This window comes from Etheostoma spectabile, chromosome 9 (genome assembly GCF_008692095.1).
Source record: "Etheostoma spectabile isolate EspeVRDwgs_2016 chromosome 9, UIUC_Espe_1.0, whole genome shotgun sequence".
NCBI classification, from domain to species: domain Eukaryota; kingdom Metazoa; phylum Chordata; class Actinopteri; order Perciformes; family Percidae; genus Etheostoma; species Etheostoma spectabile.
In genome coordinates this window covers 36,967,987-36,987,464 of record NC_045741.1, presented here as the reverse complement: position 1 = coordinate 36,987,464, position 19,478 = coordinate 36,967,987, and the positions used below count along the sequence as shown (strand labels likewise).

The following is a 19,478-nucleotide window of genomic DNA, read 5'->3' as shown; positions in this document are numbered from 1 at the left end:
CATAACCAGTGATGGGAAGGACGGCGTTATAAATAACAGTGTTATAAATAACAGTGTTATAAATAACAGCGTTACTTTTTCAGTAACGAGTCATCTACTTGATTACTCTTCCCATCTTAATAACGTTGTTATTAGGGATGAGCGAGTACAGCATGTATGTTATTTAAGCATGCAATTGATATGAGTTGATCAAAAATTTTTATATTTATTGCTGATTTGAAAACTATTTACATGACAGCATCGGGCTTCAGATCAATGGTGTTGTCATGGTAACAAACAAACTATATACAGAGCGTTTTGCAACAATGAATACAACACATGCGGTTGCAATTATGAAGTAAAATGTAATGAACAAGAGTTTTCATACTCAATATAACTTTCTTTTTTTAACTTTTTATTTTTTATGATCAGTGTGATTTTTTTTGTTTTTGGTTCTTTTCTTTTTTTTTTTTTCTTCTATTTCCACACAAGGTATATGTGTGTATGTGTGTGTGTGTGTGTGTGTGTGTGTGTGTGTGTGTGTGTGTGGAGGTAAGTGAGTAAGAGAGAGACACAGAGAGAGAGGGGGCGGGGGGGCAGCTGACTGTAAAAAAAAAAAAATCTCCGATGGCAGAGACCAACGGGAGTTGCATTTAAACCAAGCAGCACGTCTGAAACCCACGTTCACCAAAAACATGTCTACTGGTTACTATGTAAGGACTACAAACCCCACGTTCCCCAGAAATCTACTGGTTACTATGTAAGTACTACAAACCGAAGTTAAAAACAAACCTGAAGCTGAAGAAACCCTAAACGTTAACGGGACAGATCCGCAGACCCGATTGACTGACGGAGCGAGAGTGGGCGTGGGAGGGGGGGGGGGGGCACTGTGATTATCACAGAACGCTGCGTGGCCAGTTGAGGAGATGTATTCAATCCGAGCACGGATATTGACTCATATTACTCGTATAATACTTGTACTCGGCAAAAGTGCTTTATCCGTACCGGATACTTGTTTCAGCCGGATACTCGTTTCAGCCGGATACTCGGATCACCCCTACTTGTTATCGTTACTGCCAAAAACATGCGTTTTTTTATTGTTCTTCCTTGGTTAGGGGGCAGTGCGTGCACAAGACAAGCGCATAAATGCTGACGATTGGCTGAGGTGGAGTAAAATTTCATTTTACTCAATCAGAGGTAGAGTTGGGCGGGTGTTCAAGACAGTTACTTTCTGAAGTAACAAGTTGCTTTTATAATTGGTGCCGAAGTAACTAATTACTTTTTAAAAGTAACTTGCCCAGCACTACACATAAATTCCCGCTGTCACAATAACAAGTTGCTTTAGTACAGCTGTGTATACCTTTTGGTGTTACAGTATATAGCTTATAATTTATTTCCTTTGCTTAATACTATTTCATGCTTATTGTACTGATAAGGCATTACCACCCATGGAATCATAAATACATATCCTCTTTGTGCGTGCCCAGTCAAATAATGGATGACTTTAATCTATTAGGTCATTAGAATGTAAATTGCCTAGGTAGAAATACTTGTGGGGGGGGGTGACAGATCTTAAACAATAAACAATAACTTAAAAGTATAAAGGCAGAACATTGTTAAATGTGTAGCAGAACAAAGATCTATCATCCTTGTGAAATACTGACATTAAAACTCTGCATCTCATTGAATACACAATGAGTCCACTGCTGTTTTCTGACCTGAATCAGCATATGTATTATATGCTGCTTTTTTGCCCTCCACCCTTTGATTTTATCATTAGGTAAGGCAGTGACATATTGATCTGTACATTAAAATAATGTGTCTTGTTGAGTATTAAATCCTGGCACTCGTGTCACTTGAAGATGTTTATTCTCTGTTTGAAGTAATGGAAAAGATCACATATGGATGTTTTTTTTGTAACCCTCTTTGCTTTTCTCTTCACTCTCAATCATCCTGTTCTCATTTGCTTTGATTTGTTCTGCTCTTATATTTGGATCATCTTGCTCTAGTGTTTCTGTTTCAGTCTCTGTGTCAGCTGAAACAGCCTTAAACCCAGGCTGAGCTGACGCAGATATGGAGTGAAAAATACTGTATGGCTCTACGGACCTGACACACAGCCCCCCCTACCCCCCCCTCATCTCGGTGTATTTATGTCCTGGGACTTACTTCCTACACGGCCCTGCTGAATCCTGGCAATTTGTTTTACAGCTCTATCGTTTAAATGTTTAATTGAGCCACTCATATCTGAACAGTGGCAGAGTGTGTGTGGTGTGTTGTGTGTGTGTGTGTGTGTGTGTGTGTGTGTGGTGTGTGTGTGTGGTTGTGTGTGTAAGCTGAACAAGACGGCTGAGCGACGGTGGTGTGTATGGGAGGCAGGTTAGGGTGTGATGGAGATCCAGCCAAGGTCTTATATGTGACCTGCCGATGCAGTTCTATTATTCATCCACTTACAATTTCTTGCTATCAACCTTTATAAAGTGACGTTATGTTGTAGTTAGCTATTGGCAGATCATTATTTTTTATTTGGATGAGGACAGAGAAGTGTATATTTCCGACACATGTACGTATGCAAGTGCATTTTTGCATGCAGACATACATACTCTTTACATACATGCACAGATGTGGACTTTCTCTTTCCTTCCTGACTCACACACACATAATACATACAAAATGTCCACTCCTACTCTACATGAATAACACAAATGTATTCAGCTCAAGTCCTCCAAACTGGAAAATAAGATCAGTCAGGGAGCCTTTGACCCTAGCCTGTGGCTGTACGAGCATGTGACAGTGAGAGGCTCAATATAGAAAGAGTATGTGCATGTGAGTGTGTGTGTGTATATGTGTGTGTCTGCGCTCATGCAAATGCACTAGCCACTAAGTGCATCTGTTGGTACATGTTTATGTATGCACACACATGCATTCATGTGTGCGTGCGTAGTGCGCACACTCATAAACTCTAAGAAGCCAGTGCTCATGCTTTGGGGGATTGGCAGTAGATCTATCAAACTGCTGTAGTTAGTCACAGTGTTAATATTCAGTGCACTTCAACACCTCAGCTAGCAATGCTATTGGCTGGGCTTTATTCATGGTCAACAGTCACGGCCTTGGTGTGGCAGTAAAGTAAACATGCGCGCGAATGCACGCACGCACGCAGCACGCACGCACGCACTTCTTATTTCATTAGAAGAATTAATCATTTCCTTTAGCCCTAGAGAAGTAGGGATGAGACATTTGCTTATAACAGTTGCAAGGCAAATGATGTTCTTCATAAATTCAGGATCCTGTATTCTAGCTGACGATGGTCTGTTTTCTTCTTTATTCACATTTATTCAATGTATCCAAACGTGTTATGGCAAGATTATTTATTTATTAACTTCATCAATGCTCTTTCACATGATTTCTTTTTGCAGCTGTAACTCAACTTCAATCAATAAGGATCAAATGGGTACAGATAATTGGCCCAAGGTTTTTCCAGATCCTTGCTACATTGATGGACACTTTGCTCTGAATAGCACAGTCCTACCGAGGCGTAATGGTCCACCGGTGGTCCGCTAATCTCAGCAAGGCAGGCACACTGTGCCCTCTCCTCCAGCAGCCACAGGATATGAGATGCTGATCAGATTTCTATAATCAATTTACCAGAGCAGGAGGTATAAATCCTGTCCATTCACTCATTCTCCCTCTGCTCCCCCACCCACACACTCTCCACACTCTTCCTCCCCTCTCTTTTGCCCCCTGCTTATAGTTAGATGAATAATTCAGCAGCCAATGTGGTGAAAGGTGGAGTAAACAAGTCTATTGCCTAATATCCCGAGAGGCTGCCAAAGAGAGACGAGTGAGGGCAGAGAGCTAGCAGAGATATGGGGGATGGAACAGAGAAGGAGGGTATCTATGGAGAATGGACATCTAGAGTCTTTCCTCATGACCTGAAGTCATTTGCACTTAGATTGACTCGGAGGTTGCGCCAAAATGGCACAGCTGGCTTCTAGTCCTTCACTCTCCTCTCTGCCACACATTGGCAACCGCTAATAATAAAATCATATAGTGAAACACAACATCTGGCAGACAGGGTGTGGGAGAGTTCAGGGTCCCTGCTTCTCTGAGGTGAGAGTTCCAAAACAAAATTAAGTATAAAAGCAGAGTGTACTTCAAGTGAATATATAATATGGGATGCGACTCTCTGTCCGCTTGCTGGATGTCACGGACAATAACTCCATTCAGGTTTGGAGTGCAGAGAGTAAGTAGCTTTTATTTTGACACCATCAGGTATACAGGGACCATGCCTAAACATGAGACTCATACAAATGAGCAGTACAGCTTTTGCGCTCATAGTCAATTCAATACAGAGAGAATTCAGAGGACACGGTGTGCTTACATAACAAGCAAATGTAATCTCACACTGGAGTTAGTCACTGATTATGCAAGCAGAACTACTGATTGATGACTCACCCAAAATTCAATTATCATTCTAAACAGTTTTATCTGGAAATTAGATTTGGATTTTTTTTTTTTAAGTACCATGTTAATTAAAGAGACATACGTCTATTTCTGGCTGTATCTGTTTTTAAAGCAGGGATATTTATGAGGATGGGTGCACCTTCTATAAATTGATTTAAAACTTTGAACTTTGAAGTCAGGGGTGAGTTCAAAACTAAGAGTTTACAGCTCTTAATCAACAGAGGTAGACTGCACATAGCTATTGTGATTAGTACATAGTGTGCATGTGATGGATGTTGTGTGGCGTGTGTATGTGTTTCTATTTTTACACTTGTAAAGGGAGAGAGCTGTACTTACTGGCATGGTCTGGCTACCGTGGAGGGCACTGATTGCAGACTGAGCCTCAGTATGTGTGGAGAACTTGACAAAGGCACAACCTGGAAGAGAGAACAGATGCACATTACACACATGCAGGTATGCACGCACGCACGCACGCACACACACACACACACACACGCACACAATACAGTATATACATGTATTCAATTGAGTGAGTTTAAAAGTCTACAGTATATTAATAAAGGATTTAGAGTTGTATTTGACACCACAGAAATCATTGTGCAGTGAGAAGCTCTCATTGCACAGCAGGCTGCCCTACTCCAGGCATTAGGCAGGCAGGCAGGCAGAAGCCGCAGGCTAAAGATTGCACTGATGGAGCAGAAAAGCATGCTATTTAGCACCACATGCCTGTCTGTGCATATTAAATACTAGCTAAACTAGCTGCAACTGTAATGCTTTTTAAATAGAAAACCACTCCATTTAAGAACTTTGTAGAGTTTATTGTTCCCACAACAGGATGTACTGATCAATATTTGTGAATATGACGATGTCTGTCCAAAGGCCAGGAACCACAGAACCAACACTCTTAGCTCTAATGTCCTTGAGGATTATTGTGAGCAGTAGACACCAAGTTGAAGATAGCTTTTGTGGATTCACAGAGTGAGCTGTTGCACATTAATTATTCAATAATGAAACTGAAGTATGGCCCTCTTTTACAACTAGAAAACTTGATTTAAAGCTTCACTTTGTCTACTTTGGAAAGACTAACTCTCAGTACTCTGGCACCAACTGCTTGACTTGAACAAATCGTATAGCTTCTTAAAACAAACTCATAAACATATTCATTCACATATCCATTTTCAAGACTAGTATGGTCTCCCTGCGTACCCATGCTTAATAAACAATACAATAAAGGTAACAATATTAACAATATTGATGTTTATGTTAAAAACAATTATGAAACAGTATCCAATTACCATCTTTATCCACTTGTATTTCTGGATGCACTGGATGAAAGGCAGAGACCACTGGTACATGATCACAAAGCTAAAGAATCAACACACACACTCTCAATGTGTGTGCAGATTATACAGTGCCCCTTGCATGTCTCTGGAGTTAGTTTTTGTAACTTAGAGGGCAGAAGAAACCCAAACACTTAAACTCTACACCCAGAACGTGTGAGGACTGCACTTGGGTCTTTTGCAGTGAGGCAGCAGTACTAACTACTGAGCCACCATCCCCTCTTATAATTATACCCTATTTCACCTAATTTCATTTCATTTTAAGTTTCTTTTCTATTCTTATTTAATCTTTCATACTTTATTCTTCTTATCATCTATGCTGCTTGACCCAGCCGCCCTGCCATTCTTCCCCTCATAATGGGCTTACCCCTGTGGACACCAGCCAATCAAGATGCTCATTCAGCTGTCAAACCACCGCCCCCTATTGAGATATGGATAGAAAAGAGCTAAAGCTCGGCATGACCTGTACAAGGACTTTGCTACAGTAGTACAAATTACATGCCAATATAATTAGCAGTTTAACTCTTAACATACTTTGCAAGCTGCCATATGCCTTGCCTCTGTTTTAGTTTTTATTATTACTAACCAAACAGGAGTTTTAATATGTAGTTAAGACTGTGCAACTGTTCAATAGCTAGGGAGGATAAAATATCCTGCTATCACAGTTACAAAATTATTTTGTCACACATAATTCTGCACAGAAAGGATTTTGTGATGGCCAAGTGCAAAACAGACCTGTTTTTACCCCCAAGGGTTATTGGGGTTGTTTTATTTGTCTAGGTTTTTATTAGAACAAAAACAAACTAAGACTGACAATCATCAACGGACCAAGATGAACATGATACTGATGTTTGGAGTCTGACGTTTTTAGTGTTAGAACAAAAGAAACTGTTGTAGAGCCACAGAGAGGAATGCAACATCCACTAGTGGAAGTTCACTTAAGTAAAAGCAACAATACCACAATGTAAAAATCCTGTATTAAAAATATTACTTGACAAAAAGTAGAGAACACATACTTTGAGTACCAAAAGTACTAATTATGCAAAATTACCCATTTCAGAATAACAGCATTTGTTACTGGATCATACATTTAATACCTTCATGTGTAAGCATCACTTTAATGTTATGGCTAGTAAAGATGGAGCCAACTACTTTAAATACTGCTGGGAATAGCTCAATCTATGATAATGCATTAGGATTTATTTGATTAAATATTTTGTATAAAAATGTGAATCTGCAAAGTAATTAGCAACTAAAGTGCATTCTTTGCCTGTCAAATGTAGTGGAATATAGACCTATAAAGTGGCATGAAGTGGAACTACTCAAGTAAAGTCGGACTAACTTAAAAATGATAAATAAATCAATAGTGCGCCCCCATGACGAATTCTAAGCAATAACAACAACACTGTTGTTGCATCCACATGATACAAGCCTTCCATAATCGCACACCGCCCGGCCACTCCTTCACAAAACGAAGGCTTAAAAAAAGCATGATGGACACTACAGAAGAGGTCTTTGGTTGAGTTTCATGCGTGCCAGACAGTTTCCAGATGACACCACTTTCAAAACTATAGGCTGATAGTCTTAATTAGCTTTGTATCAATTCAGTTGGCAGTGGCTTTAATGTAATGGACGTTCATTAATATAAAAAGTTACGCACTAAAGCTTTGAGTACATGTACTTGGTTATTTTCCACCACTGGTACCTTCCCTTGGCTGCAACCATCCTCACAATGGAGACACTTGAATTGTTTTGACATCTATCTTTCCCTTCTCCTCGAAACCACTCAGGACGCTCTGGCTTCAAACCCCTTTAGAAATAATTCCACAACAATTTCCATAAGCGCTGGCTCGGGAATAGGCTTTAGGGAATGAAAAACCACGGGTCGCTTTGCTCTTTGCTGCATGCCAGAAGGAATTGATATCTCCAAAAGTTTTGCCTGTCTTAAAAAGACATGCAGGATATCAACAACACTACAGTATCTGAGTTACAGTGAGTGCCTGCAGTACATTCTTAGGACAAAATGCTTCAGATTAACACTTTGCAACGTAGAAACGAGATATATGCTGAGAAAGTTTGCGATGGCAAAGTCAGCGGTTTAAAATTACTAGTTTTTTTTTATTCATAGCTGCGTTGGATGGGATTTACTACTCATAACATTGGGTTTTTCTTGTTTTTCTTGTGACTACCCCCCCCCCCCCCCCCCCCCCCCCCAATTTGGGCCTTTGGATTTTATCACAGATATTTCCATTTAAAACTTGCCAGGCTGTCTTCATACAAAGAAAATAAAAATATGATCTCCTTTTTAAATAAGACAAGATTTTGAAATGTTTCAATTTTTGTGGGCCTGCTGCCACATATTAAATAATACAATCTCTACAAATAGAACAGAAAAATAAAGTCTAAACAACTAATAGCCCTGTAACTCCTCTTTTAGTTCCTTAGACATCAATCAAACAGTATTTGACACATCAGGCTAACTTTTCTGTCACTGCCTGCAGCAGACTAGAACATCAAACAGAGTGGTGTAAAAATGTGTGTAATTATTTGCTATTTGACCTATATCTGGTGCATATGTCACATACTATATTTTTCATACCCCAGTTGAAGTAGACACTCACACACACTGTCACTACTCTGTCAGTGACCTAAATAAAGCTGACAACTGTATCATGGCCCCTACCTTTGCTGTTTCCGTCAGGACCTCTTAGGACCGTGCACTCCTCGATGACTCCGTAGGGTTCGAAGAGGCGGTAAACATCCTCCTCAGTCTGTTGTTTGTTCAGCATCCCAACAAACAACTTCCTGTCTTCTGGAACAAACAACAACACAAAAGGTTAAATTATAACTTTGCTTATTTGTATATATTATTTGTCTAAAACGTTATCGTTAGTGGAACAGGTTTTAATTTAGATGAAGTCTCTATTTCCATGGAAGCAAACACAGATATACTGTACATTCACAAAGACTTGGTTTATTTAGCGCTGGTTGGGCTCAAGTCACATTGTATTATCTCTTTTCCAAGACTGATCATTTTATTCTCTAGTATAACTGGATTTAGTCCCATATGGCCACATATACTGTAGCTGCTGGGGGTAAGTGAGTGGTCAGGGGCTGGGGGGGAAGAGCAATGGAAAGACTAATGAAGAGGTTTCACACACACACACACACACACACACGCACACACACACACACACACACACACACAATGAGCAAGTCTTTGGTCCTTTAAAAGAACCAGGGGCTCCAGGCAGCTCTAACCTCCTACACAGCACACTGTACTGACTTTTACCACTCTCTCCATGGGTCTCTGTCTCTCTTTCCTCTTTATTAATCTCTCCCCACTCTCTTTTCTGCCTTTTTTCTCTCTCGCTGATTCTACATTTTTCAACTTCATTCTTTTTTCAAATACCTCCCTCCCTTCCTCTCTTTATCTCTCTCTTACTCCACTAATTGCTGCTGATCCAGTGTTTTTTGTGTAGCCAGAGAAATATTTCAGTATGCTCTTCATTGAACAATGGCGTGTCTCTCCTACGAGCAACGAAGGCTGGGAGACATGCCATGAATAACGCTGACTTTTCAATAGATGGCCTGTATGCTATTGAGTCCTGTTAAATGCTGTGGGATATGATCTTTACCTCGACCTGACACACTGTGTTTACTGATGTACTCTGGCCTTGTATGATTAATGCTACAGTGTAGCGAGTCTCTGCTGGCAACAGAGGCACTAAAACCTTCCCTTTATACAGATTGTTTCTCCAACTCTGACCTGTCAAGTCACAGTGGAGAGACTGAGTGAGAGACAAGACTAGGGGCCGCTGCTATGAAGAGGTTGAGAGTGGCATAAATCGCTGCCAGAGGTATTGCACAGTGTCAGAGTGACCTGTGACGACTACTGAGTGTGTCGTGTTGTTCTCATTTCCTGACCCAGACACAAGCCCATGCCCACATTCCTGCAGCGGCCACGGCAGCGAGTGTATGCACACACGGTGCCCAGCTAGGGTTTCAGCACTGAGCACCACCAATGATGCACCTTTAAAATAATCACCCGTGTCAGAGTGTTGTCTAGGAAGGGGCGTCCCTCGTGCTGGCTCCTTATTGCAAGTGGCAGGATCAGAGGCTATGTATCAAAACGGAAGTGATGCAATGTGACATCTGTCAGGGCAGATTGGAGAGCATTTATCTGCAAAAAAAAAAGGAAAGCCCTGAACTGGAAAATTAAAGGCCAAGATGGTCCTTCCTTTTGCTGGAGGGAGAATATAAATTCTGACGTTGGATGTGGGGAGATGAATCGAGGAAGGGGGGGAGGGGGCTGAACTGCACAAAATTCCCTGAATGCCGCCAGACCACATCTCATATACACTTGTATACAGCCAGAAAGCCACACACAGCAGACAGAACCACCAATGCAATCGCAGTCGTTCTTTGGCTGTAACGCCCTTCTTCAAGTAGATGATGGGGATCTGACAAGTTTTGAATTAATTCATTATCCTATCAATTTCATATGAGCTGCACTCTGATGATTACACTATGAACACCTCGCATGTGGCATGTCTTAAAATACGACAGCGCATCCGTCCTTCAGCTGAAAGATTGCTAACTGGCGACGTCACCTCCAGCTAAATGGTATAATATTTATAAGACTCCAAGTATAGCGGGATCATTGGCTGCTATATATCACATTGCTGTGTAATATTGGTTCACAGTGAGCTCCACAAAAGCCTTACACATTGGATTCATGTTCAGTCTGCTGGCTTTTTGCGTTACATCTGAAGGAGATACTAATCTGAACACACATGCAGGAGTTATCGCCAATGTAAGAAATATGCGTCATTTTGTATTTACGACGGTAGCATTTAAAAGGAGTTCATCATCTGTGGCTGAGAAAGAGATGGAGTGCATGTTCTGCAAAGTGAGTGTGCTTTGAAAACAAGCTAACAACGCATGAAAACAGATCATCTAGGAGATCTGTTCCACTGTCTAGGATTCTGCTGTGGCTGCTCTGAACTAAAATGCTACCTTGGGAATTCAGGTGTTGTGTTCATCGCCAATAGAAACATTATCTCATTTATCTACAACACTGCAGCACAGACAGTGTGCAAACAGACACACAGAGAGTGCAAAACACCTACAGTCATTTATCTGAAAGGGGGTGGACAAAAAGGAAAAAACAAGGGAAAAATTCCCCACCATGACCACACACAACGACCTGTAAGACCACTGTTACATGTAACTATCACGCAACAACAACAGATTGACTTTTTTTTTTCAGGGCACCTATTATTTAGACTAGTGCTGTCTAATTTGTGTTTTTGGGTACACAAACATGTGAAGTCTCACAGACCCCAAAAACAGCATGATGAACTGCTATTGTTGCCAACTTCCATCCACCGGCCGCTGCTACACAACCATCTCAGTTCACCATTTCATCTGATTTACGTTGTGTAGTTTTCCTGTGGTCTGTCCGCATGCATCTGACAGAACAGATACGCTCAATCAATCCTGCTGTCTACACACTTTTTTCTTATGAGTTTTATGTTCGTAACTACAGTGACTGGTGCTGTAGCTCCTGTTAATAATGCTATCGCTGGGCTAGTGGCCACAGCTGCATTACAAGTTGCAACATATGTTTTGAATAATCCTGCTTCATCTGTTTGTTATTCTACTGAAATGCAAAGCTGGGTATATGTGATATTCATCTGAACTAAAGAAACTAAAATAAGAGCGGTAGTCTCTGATTGTGGTTCGCCCATCAGCCTGCCTGTTTAAACAGATTCTAAAATCATGATCTTTGTTCTGATGTTATCTTTACCTGAGTGTTGACACCTTTGTTCCAACAATGTCCACCACAGATAGTTTCTGCAGTTCACTTTCTGGACTTTGCCAAGCTCAGCTGAGCTCAGTCTTTACAATAGCTCAAGAGAATTTAGACTGGATATGCAATTCAATCTCACATCAGAGCTTCTCTATGCATTTATGTCTATTCCTCAGCGATGTAGTACAGTTCATGCAGTATATCATCCAGCGACAAATTCCATATTTATGGGAACTGACCCCCTAGCTGGGTGGAGAGATCTCCTCACTCAGAGATCTACAGATACATAACCCTTCATTATATGCAGGTAGCATCAAACAACTATTAAGTGCTTATTTTTCACTGCGTGATATAAAATGGTTTACTCCCTGGATAGAGAAGCTATTGTGAACTGGCTCTTTAGCCAAAGTCAACTGTCTATTACATAATTAATAGGATACATAACAAGAATGTTTCTGATCGAAACATGTTTTTGGCACAGTGAATTGACCTGTCAGTCAAATGCAACCCTAAAGCATTCTGTAAAGCTGAGAGGTTAAAACATGATTAGCAGCAAATTCTGTTTTGGAAGGCTCTTTTCTCTTTGGCAATTTTACAAAACAGCTGAGTCATCTTTCTGTTCCAGCTACTCACCTGTGGTAAATGCCTTCTACTGTATAGATGAATACAAAATAAGACAAGAAATTATGAGGTTTTCTTTTCTTTTCTTGCTTACATCACAACAGAGCCCAGTGAGCAGTAATAGAGTAGCATCCTTAATTAAAGTGCTATAGTGTTAACAGTGAAATGTTGTTACCTAAACAAATCAGGGGTCTAATAACCACCAGCAACTTAACTGTGAAAACTGTGCAGCATGCTGGCATTAAGATGCATTTACAGCTCACTGAGTACTGTATGCAACTTCATTGTGACACACTACTGCTATCCAGAAATGCACACCCCCCCCCCCCCCCCCCCCCCCCCCCCCATCATGTTTAATTTACTCTCCTAAACAGATGCTTGTTTAGAATAAATGCTTTGGAAATTAAACTCCGGAATAATGAAATGGCAGTGTGCTGCCTGGTTATACATACTGAAGATTACTGGCTCCATTTGGACTCTTTCTAATCAAAATAAGCTTTTCAGTATGAGCACATTGGCCTGGTGTGAAGCCTTTGAGCCACTTATATACTATTACTTCTTCACGCCTTAGTCTGACAAGTACGTGTGCATGACAAACAATACCACTGTAATGTCTTTCTTTTAAATGTGCTCCAAATCTCTGCACAATTCTTTGGTTACATAATGTTTATTTCCACTGGAAGTTTGAAGGATCTCCTGTCCACACAGCATACTGTCTATTCTTACTGCAGCACAGTCCAGTATACTATAGACGTATTACTGTATGCTCCATGATTACGCTGCAGACTGCTGAGGATTTTGACAGTGAAATGAGACTCATTGAATAGCAATGGGGCCAAGCAAGGGTTTTTGGAGCAACAAAAAAAAGAAAAGGAGAGAACTAGAGGAATCAGAGTTGCAGAGAGAGAGAGAGAGAGAGAGAGAGAGAGAGAGAGAGAGAGAGAGAGAGAGAGAGAGAGAGAGAGTGTGTGAATGTGTAGGAGACTGAGAACTGTAAATTGATGTGCATACAGTCCTGCAGTCCTTGATAAGCCAGGATGGATGAAAGAGGAGCACCATTGGAGTTGGTAAATCATTGTCAGGGGTAGGGAGGATGAGGCAAGGGAAGGGTGGGTGGAAACTGAGAGGGGGAGGGATGTGAATGGGGGGTGCAGGGGAAGGAAAGCATACCAACTGCCTTAGGTGCTCTCTGGTTTTCAAATTTCCCTTCTCTGTCTGTCTCTTTCTCAATCGTTGCAACAGCAAGCAAGTAGGGATGGAAGGAGGGAGAGAGATACTGAGACAGAAGAGAGAACGAGAGAGAAAACGCACAAGTCAAAAGGATGGGGAGGTTGCTATGACAACTATTTATACAGCGGGCTGTCAGTCATGTTTCATTGGAGTTTGGAGAGGAATGAAGGGAGGAGAGGAGATGTAGAAGGAGAGGTTGGAGAAGGGTCATTTCTCCATCTGTCTGCTGAGCCGGTGTGTAAATTTGACTGTCAGGCTTGGCGATAAGGACAAATTATGAACAATATTAGCTGGCTGATAAAAGCGAACAATAATGAATGGATAAATATATTAAAACCAAATGAGATAGCATCCAGGCAGAAACAGGGGCCCTGAGAAGCCATCCAGGTTTTCTCATTTGGAGGGGAAGATAAGAGCTGGAGAGAGGCTGTGAGGAGTGGAAGGATCCACCGTATTAGAGCTAGTTACTGTAGCGTACTTCCTTGTCGAAAGAGAGAAAGAAAGAATCGAAATCACTCTGTAGCCGGAATACCAAACATTGTGGCTTCCTCTACCTTCTTCACGAGCCTATTATACTCCTCCAATCAGCAGGATGCCACACAATAACAGTGTCAGCATGTGTTCAAGCATAAAAAACAAAGACAGAATGGAATGATATTAATTAACCCTAATAGATTACAGCGCTTAGCCATTGGAATTTAATCTAATTTATTACATATAGGGATCCAACTAGGTTTGTTTGCATTAATAAGACGGCAAGTGTGTGTGTGTGTGTGGTGTGTGTGTGTGTGTGTGTGTGTGTGTGTGTGTGCGTGCGTGCGTGCGTGCGTGCATGTACAGTAGTGTATGAGTCCCTGTTGTGTATAGAGCATCATTCTCTTTCCCTGTACAGTAAGGGATCAGTGGGAGAGACCAACAAGGGAGGGAGTCTGAGGTTTGGCACAGCCTTAGGGTGAGAACACCCTGCCAAATTAACTCCTAAATAATGAGCCTTTTATGTGCTGCGTTATCACTGGCGAGAGAACGGCCATGTACTTTGTCATAGCGCTGGAGCCACTTCAGACAGAACCCAGTTAGTAGGTTCCACCAGCACACCTTCAACTTAGATAGAAATGTGGGTTGATAGAATAGTTTGCTTACCAATTTCTAAAGTAAATTAGCACTCCTGTGTGTATGTGTTGTATTTGCAGCTGTCTTTTGAAGTTGCATGCTAACCCGCAGAGTTGACAGCACAGACTGTAAGGCCTACCATGCACCGGCCCTAATGAGGTAGCTTATTAGCACTGTTTCCCCCACAACTTCCGAGATGTTGCTTGGAAACAGCACTGCAAAGAAAACAATACTGTAGTTCTCACCAGAAAGCCATTAGCAATTTCAACACCAAAGCTAGGAAATATGGACTTCTATTGAAACAAATGTGACTCAATAGAGAATGCAAAGAGAATTACAGAGACTGAACTGGCATTTTATCATATGTGAACATATTATATTTCATTGTGATGCATGCCAAGATTGCCCGTGAAGTCAACAGCCATGTTGTGCATCTATTTTGTCTATAATTCATTTTAGAGAAGTTCCAGTACACAGTGCCCAGAAGGAGGGATCCACTTCTTTTAACTCCAGCAGCACCTACGGTGACATCAGGTTAATTTCATGTCATAGTTTCATAATTTTGGTGTCAAGGCCGCTCATTGGCAGCTTGGCTGTTACCATAAAAGCCATCAGTAAAAATGCCATTGAGCACTGCGTGCAGGGCCTTGATAGCCATGCTGCAGAAAAAGCGCATCCTTCACTAAGCACCCCTCTGGGATGGATTAGGCTTCACCGCTTCCACATACATGTAAGTATAAGCACACTGACACAGGGGTTCTTTAACCGTGGGGGCAACATTCAAAATTACCATACATTATATACACACACTCACATACAGGCTGTCAGAGAAATAGATCAACTTGAAAATACAAGTAGATATATCAACAGGCACGCATACAGAAATGTATACAGTACATGATGTGCTGTATATACAAATATACGGCGTCAAGAGGGATCTAAAGCTCTTTCTACAAACAAACATCTATACAGTGGGAGGTTGCAGTTGGTAACTGTTGCATCACAAGCCCTATAGTGCATTAGTCAGGCCAAAGCTCGAGATCAAACCATAATGCGTTCCGAAAAGCAGCCTCATAGGAAAAAAGCTTCTGCATTCCAACCGTACACAATTCCTCCATGCACACTAGCCAAGTCGATTCAATCTCGGTGGGGATTTAGAGACCAGTGATCATGAATTCTCTCTGTGCTGTTGGCCGAAAGGATGATGGATATTCTATATGACACCTAAACTACTCGCACATTTGTACACGCATACCCACCGGCACGTGCACACACATGTTCGTACGTACACATAAAAAACATAAAATGGGCATACAGCACACAGGACCTCCTGTATGTCACTCGATATTCTCCACAGAGCTCCAGTGATTTTATGCATCAGTGCGATCTAATGGCTGCTGTTCTATGCTGCTGGCTGGGGGATTTTAGCTGCATCCTGGCCCTGCAGGAAGCCTTGAACATACTATTACAGTCTTCTGATGTGGTTCCCACTACCCTAAATGCTCCATGTAAAGCCGCTGAGGTGTGTAAGCATAACTGTTGGCGTGCATGTGTGCTTTAGTGTGCTCCTTTCTTTCTCTCTCTTTCTGTACAGTTTCCATTAGCTCATCTCCCACTCATCAGCTTTCCCCCACCCCACACCCACATCAGCACAGAACAACTAAAAGGAGAACAGAAAGAGAAATTGCCTAAAATATTGTATCCCCACCCTATACTGTATATCTTAGAAAATGTACACTCAATATGATAACAAATGTGAAATATTACTCACAGCCTTGTGTCAAATTCAGTGTATTATGGCTGTGGTCATAAATCCTGAAACTGCAGTGCAACGTGGATACGTCGCTACTGTACTTAAACATTTACAATATGGCAGTACTATTTATATTGTCTCCCTTCATAATGCCATCTGAAGGGCACTTTGGCATCCGTTATGATATGGATTTTCTCTCCCCCATTTTCCTCTATCGCATTTATTGCCATTCTTCTTCCCCGTCCAGATTGTGTTTTTATACAGTAGAATGGCCCTTTTACCTTTGGCAGTATTTAACACAGCGCTAGCCTGTTTCTTAATTATTTTCTCATCGCTCCACTGACACTGATTCATGAGGGTAATGTTGGACACACCCCCTCGGCCAGCCCCCTAAACCAACCCCCACCTCCCTTCTCCTACACGTGCACTTTCCCTGTTTCCTTCCTCTTCCTTACAGTATAAGTTGCTATTAGCTCTTTATTGTATCGTCTCTTTCTTTCTCTTTATCTGATCGCCACATTTTTGTCCCTCACATGTCTCTCTTCTTTTTTCATGTTACCTTGTTATTATCTTGAATTGCTAATGAGTTACCTTCTTGGTAACTCATTAGTCTTCATGGTGGTTCTCAAGTAATTACCTTTTTTCATTTGGAAGGACAAAATTGACTACTGCAAGAGACAACAAACTTCATTATACACTGAGCCCCATGTGATTCCCCCCATTGATCTTATTGTGTTGTATATATACTACCAATATCCTCTCACCTCTGCACAACTGCAATATCAAAAGATATAAAGCCATGCTGGAACAAAAACCTCTGAGAAAAGACAATGGAAAGGTGGACAGACTGCAAGTGTAAGATCATACGTGACAGTATTACCACTCAAGAACAGCAAACAGAAGTAGCAGCACAAGTAAAGGGACGTGCAGAGGAAAAAGATAATGAGAAAATGTGAAAAGGGTGGATGAGCACAAGAGGGAGAGAAATGAAAGGGAGGAGGCTGAGATCTGAGATAGAGAGTGGGGGCCATGCCCAACTCCAGCTCAAGAGAGAGTGAGGATGTACCAGAATACGGGCTATCTCTCTGAAGCTTTGTCTGCAAGAGCAACTGAGCTGACAGATGACTTTGCTGCACATGGACAAAAGAGGCTTACAGGCCACCCTGCATGTCAGCTTTCCCCGTGTGAGAGCTGTAGTGGAATATAGGGTGTGCTTGAGCACTCACCTGCCTAGACCTACCAAGACCTTGGTGAGAGTGGATTCAGATTTGCTCTATACATATGACATCAGCCAGCAGATTCATTTTGCATATACTCCAGTTCAGTGCAGAGCATCTCTTTACTCTGGAAAAAAAACTGCAGTGTTAACAGTTATGAGATGGGGAAATGCTGTATGAGGTAAAGTTGCAAATACATAAATAAATACATAAGCCCTAAAGCATGTCACTGGTGTACTTTTATATTTTAGCATTTCCATATTATTAGTTTGAGCTGATTCTTGATAGCAGGCTAGATGCTAAACTTAGAGCTTTTCCACTCTCTGTGCTGTCGTGTGCTTTTTGTATGCATGGCCTCTGTAGTGCTGATGTGACTGCAGGGGGAGAGCCTAACCCTGTCAGTCACACTGACAGCCAAGCTGTCTTATCTGCTCGCTATTGGCGATGGTGCACTTTAATTAGGCTCGAAGGTCAATCAGCACTTTTTTTAGGATGTGATTCTACTGAAAGCATTTCATAACACAGGACAGACGTTGTGTTTTGGGGGCAAAGGCAAACACGCTCCCTTACCCTTTATTCTCACTTGTTATCCCTGCTAGTCTGAAGGATCAGATCTACTTATATCACATATTTTCACAGAGCCCTGCACTGCTGAAGTAATGAAGTGCTGCAAAGGTTTCCGCAACATATCTTCTGTATTTCATCTGCGAGATAAGAAATGTGCATGATGTACTGAGGACATCTTCCACTGTTACTGAACGAACAATACATTTCCTACCTAGGTTACTGACGTAAAAACCTGAGTTGACCTGCTTTGGTTTAAAAAAAAAAAAGTTTTTCAGAGCATTGCCTTTGAATAGTGATACTGTTATTGTTTTCCCCTTGTGATTCTTAAAGTATGTGTCATCATGGCAACATTTTAAAGCTACTGTAGTGGGAACTACCACAGAAGATGTTTCAAGTACTTTCCATACTTTGAGTATATATGTCAGTGGACAGCTTTCATCACTGCAGTACTGTGCAGGGTAACATAACTTTACAGGTGTGTAGTTGAGATCAAAATGAAGGCACAGTTCGGAAATGGATGTTGTCTGAGCATTGGCACCAAAAGTAGGGCGGTAGAAAGCGGGGAACTTTACACCACGGGTTCAATTTTGCGTCGTGGCTGGTGTGATGCCATCGCAAGAACGCTACAGGTTTGTCAACATCACTAATATCACAAGGGAAAGAAGCGTTGCCATCATCGTTAACTGTACTGGATGAAGCAACACCACATGTGTGGTAGCAGGGTTTTTTTGGTAGCACTTTTGCAACAATTATCTGCTGTAGAGAAATATGCTATGTAACCTTTGACAATTTAACAATTTACTTCTTCCTTTCCTCTTCCTGCTTTATTTTCTCTGCCATGCTTGCATAAATGCATTTCAATTTTTTTGTGGAAACTGTTATGAAGCTCTGCCATCAACAACCAAATTGGCTTCTTTGAATCGTCCCTCGCAGGTGCATAGTAAGCCAGAATTGTACACTGATGTCTGAGCTGAGCGGGTTCATTGGCTGAAATAAGCACTCTGTGGCATATGTTGTGTGTGACTTTTTGTGTGTGTGTGTGTGGAGAAGGGTAATAACTGAAAATGTCATTTTATATTGTATATCCAATTTATATTTACCACAGGACTCTGTGGGGCCCCTTTGCTCGGTGTCTGTGCTCATAATCATTTTGGAGAAAGGATATCAAAGTAAATCAAAACAACAGTTTCTACTAAACCAACACCTTTGTGTATTCCAGATTTCACTTTCTACACTCTGCTAATGTCTCACTTTTAGTTTAAAGAATCTTGCTGAGCTGAGGGGGTAAATGCTTTGCTCCTTCAAAGGGACATCAACAATCTCTCCTTCACTCTCTAAAGTAGTTTTGTCCCACGGAACTCAGCAAGCAGCCAGACCAAATGTGT

At 41.4% G+C, this 19,478-nt stretch overlaps 1 protein-coding gene across 18 annotated transcripts in view; it reads right to left on the bottom strand.

Annotated features, from left to right (window-relative positions):
* Positions 1–19,478, bottom strand: part of celf5a (cugbp, Elav-like family member 5a) — a 192,538-nt gene that overhangs the window by 30,753 nt on the left and 142,307 nt on the right. For 14 of the 18 annotated variants that reach the window (XM_032525658.1, XM_032525660.1, XM_032525663.1 and 11 more), the window contains exons 4-5: positions 8,464–8,592; positions 4,777–4,856 (exon numbers count right to left, since the gene is read on the bottom strand). In XM_032525658.1, the coding sequence (XP_032381549.1) occupies positions 4,777–4,856; positions 8,464–8,592 (209 nt within the window). The remainder of the gene's footprint in view (positions 1–4,776; positions 4,857–8,463; positions 8,593–19,478) is intronic. The other 4 variants (XM_032525666.1, XM_032525652.1, XM_032525668.1 and 1 more) reach the window with 1 other exon arrangement.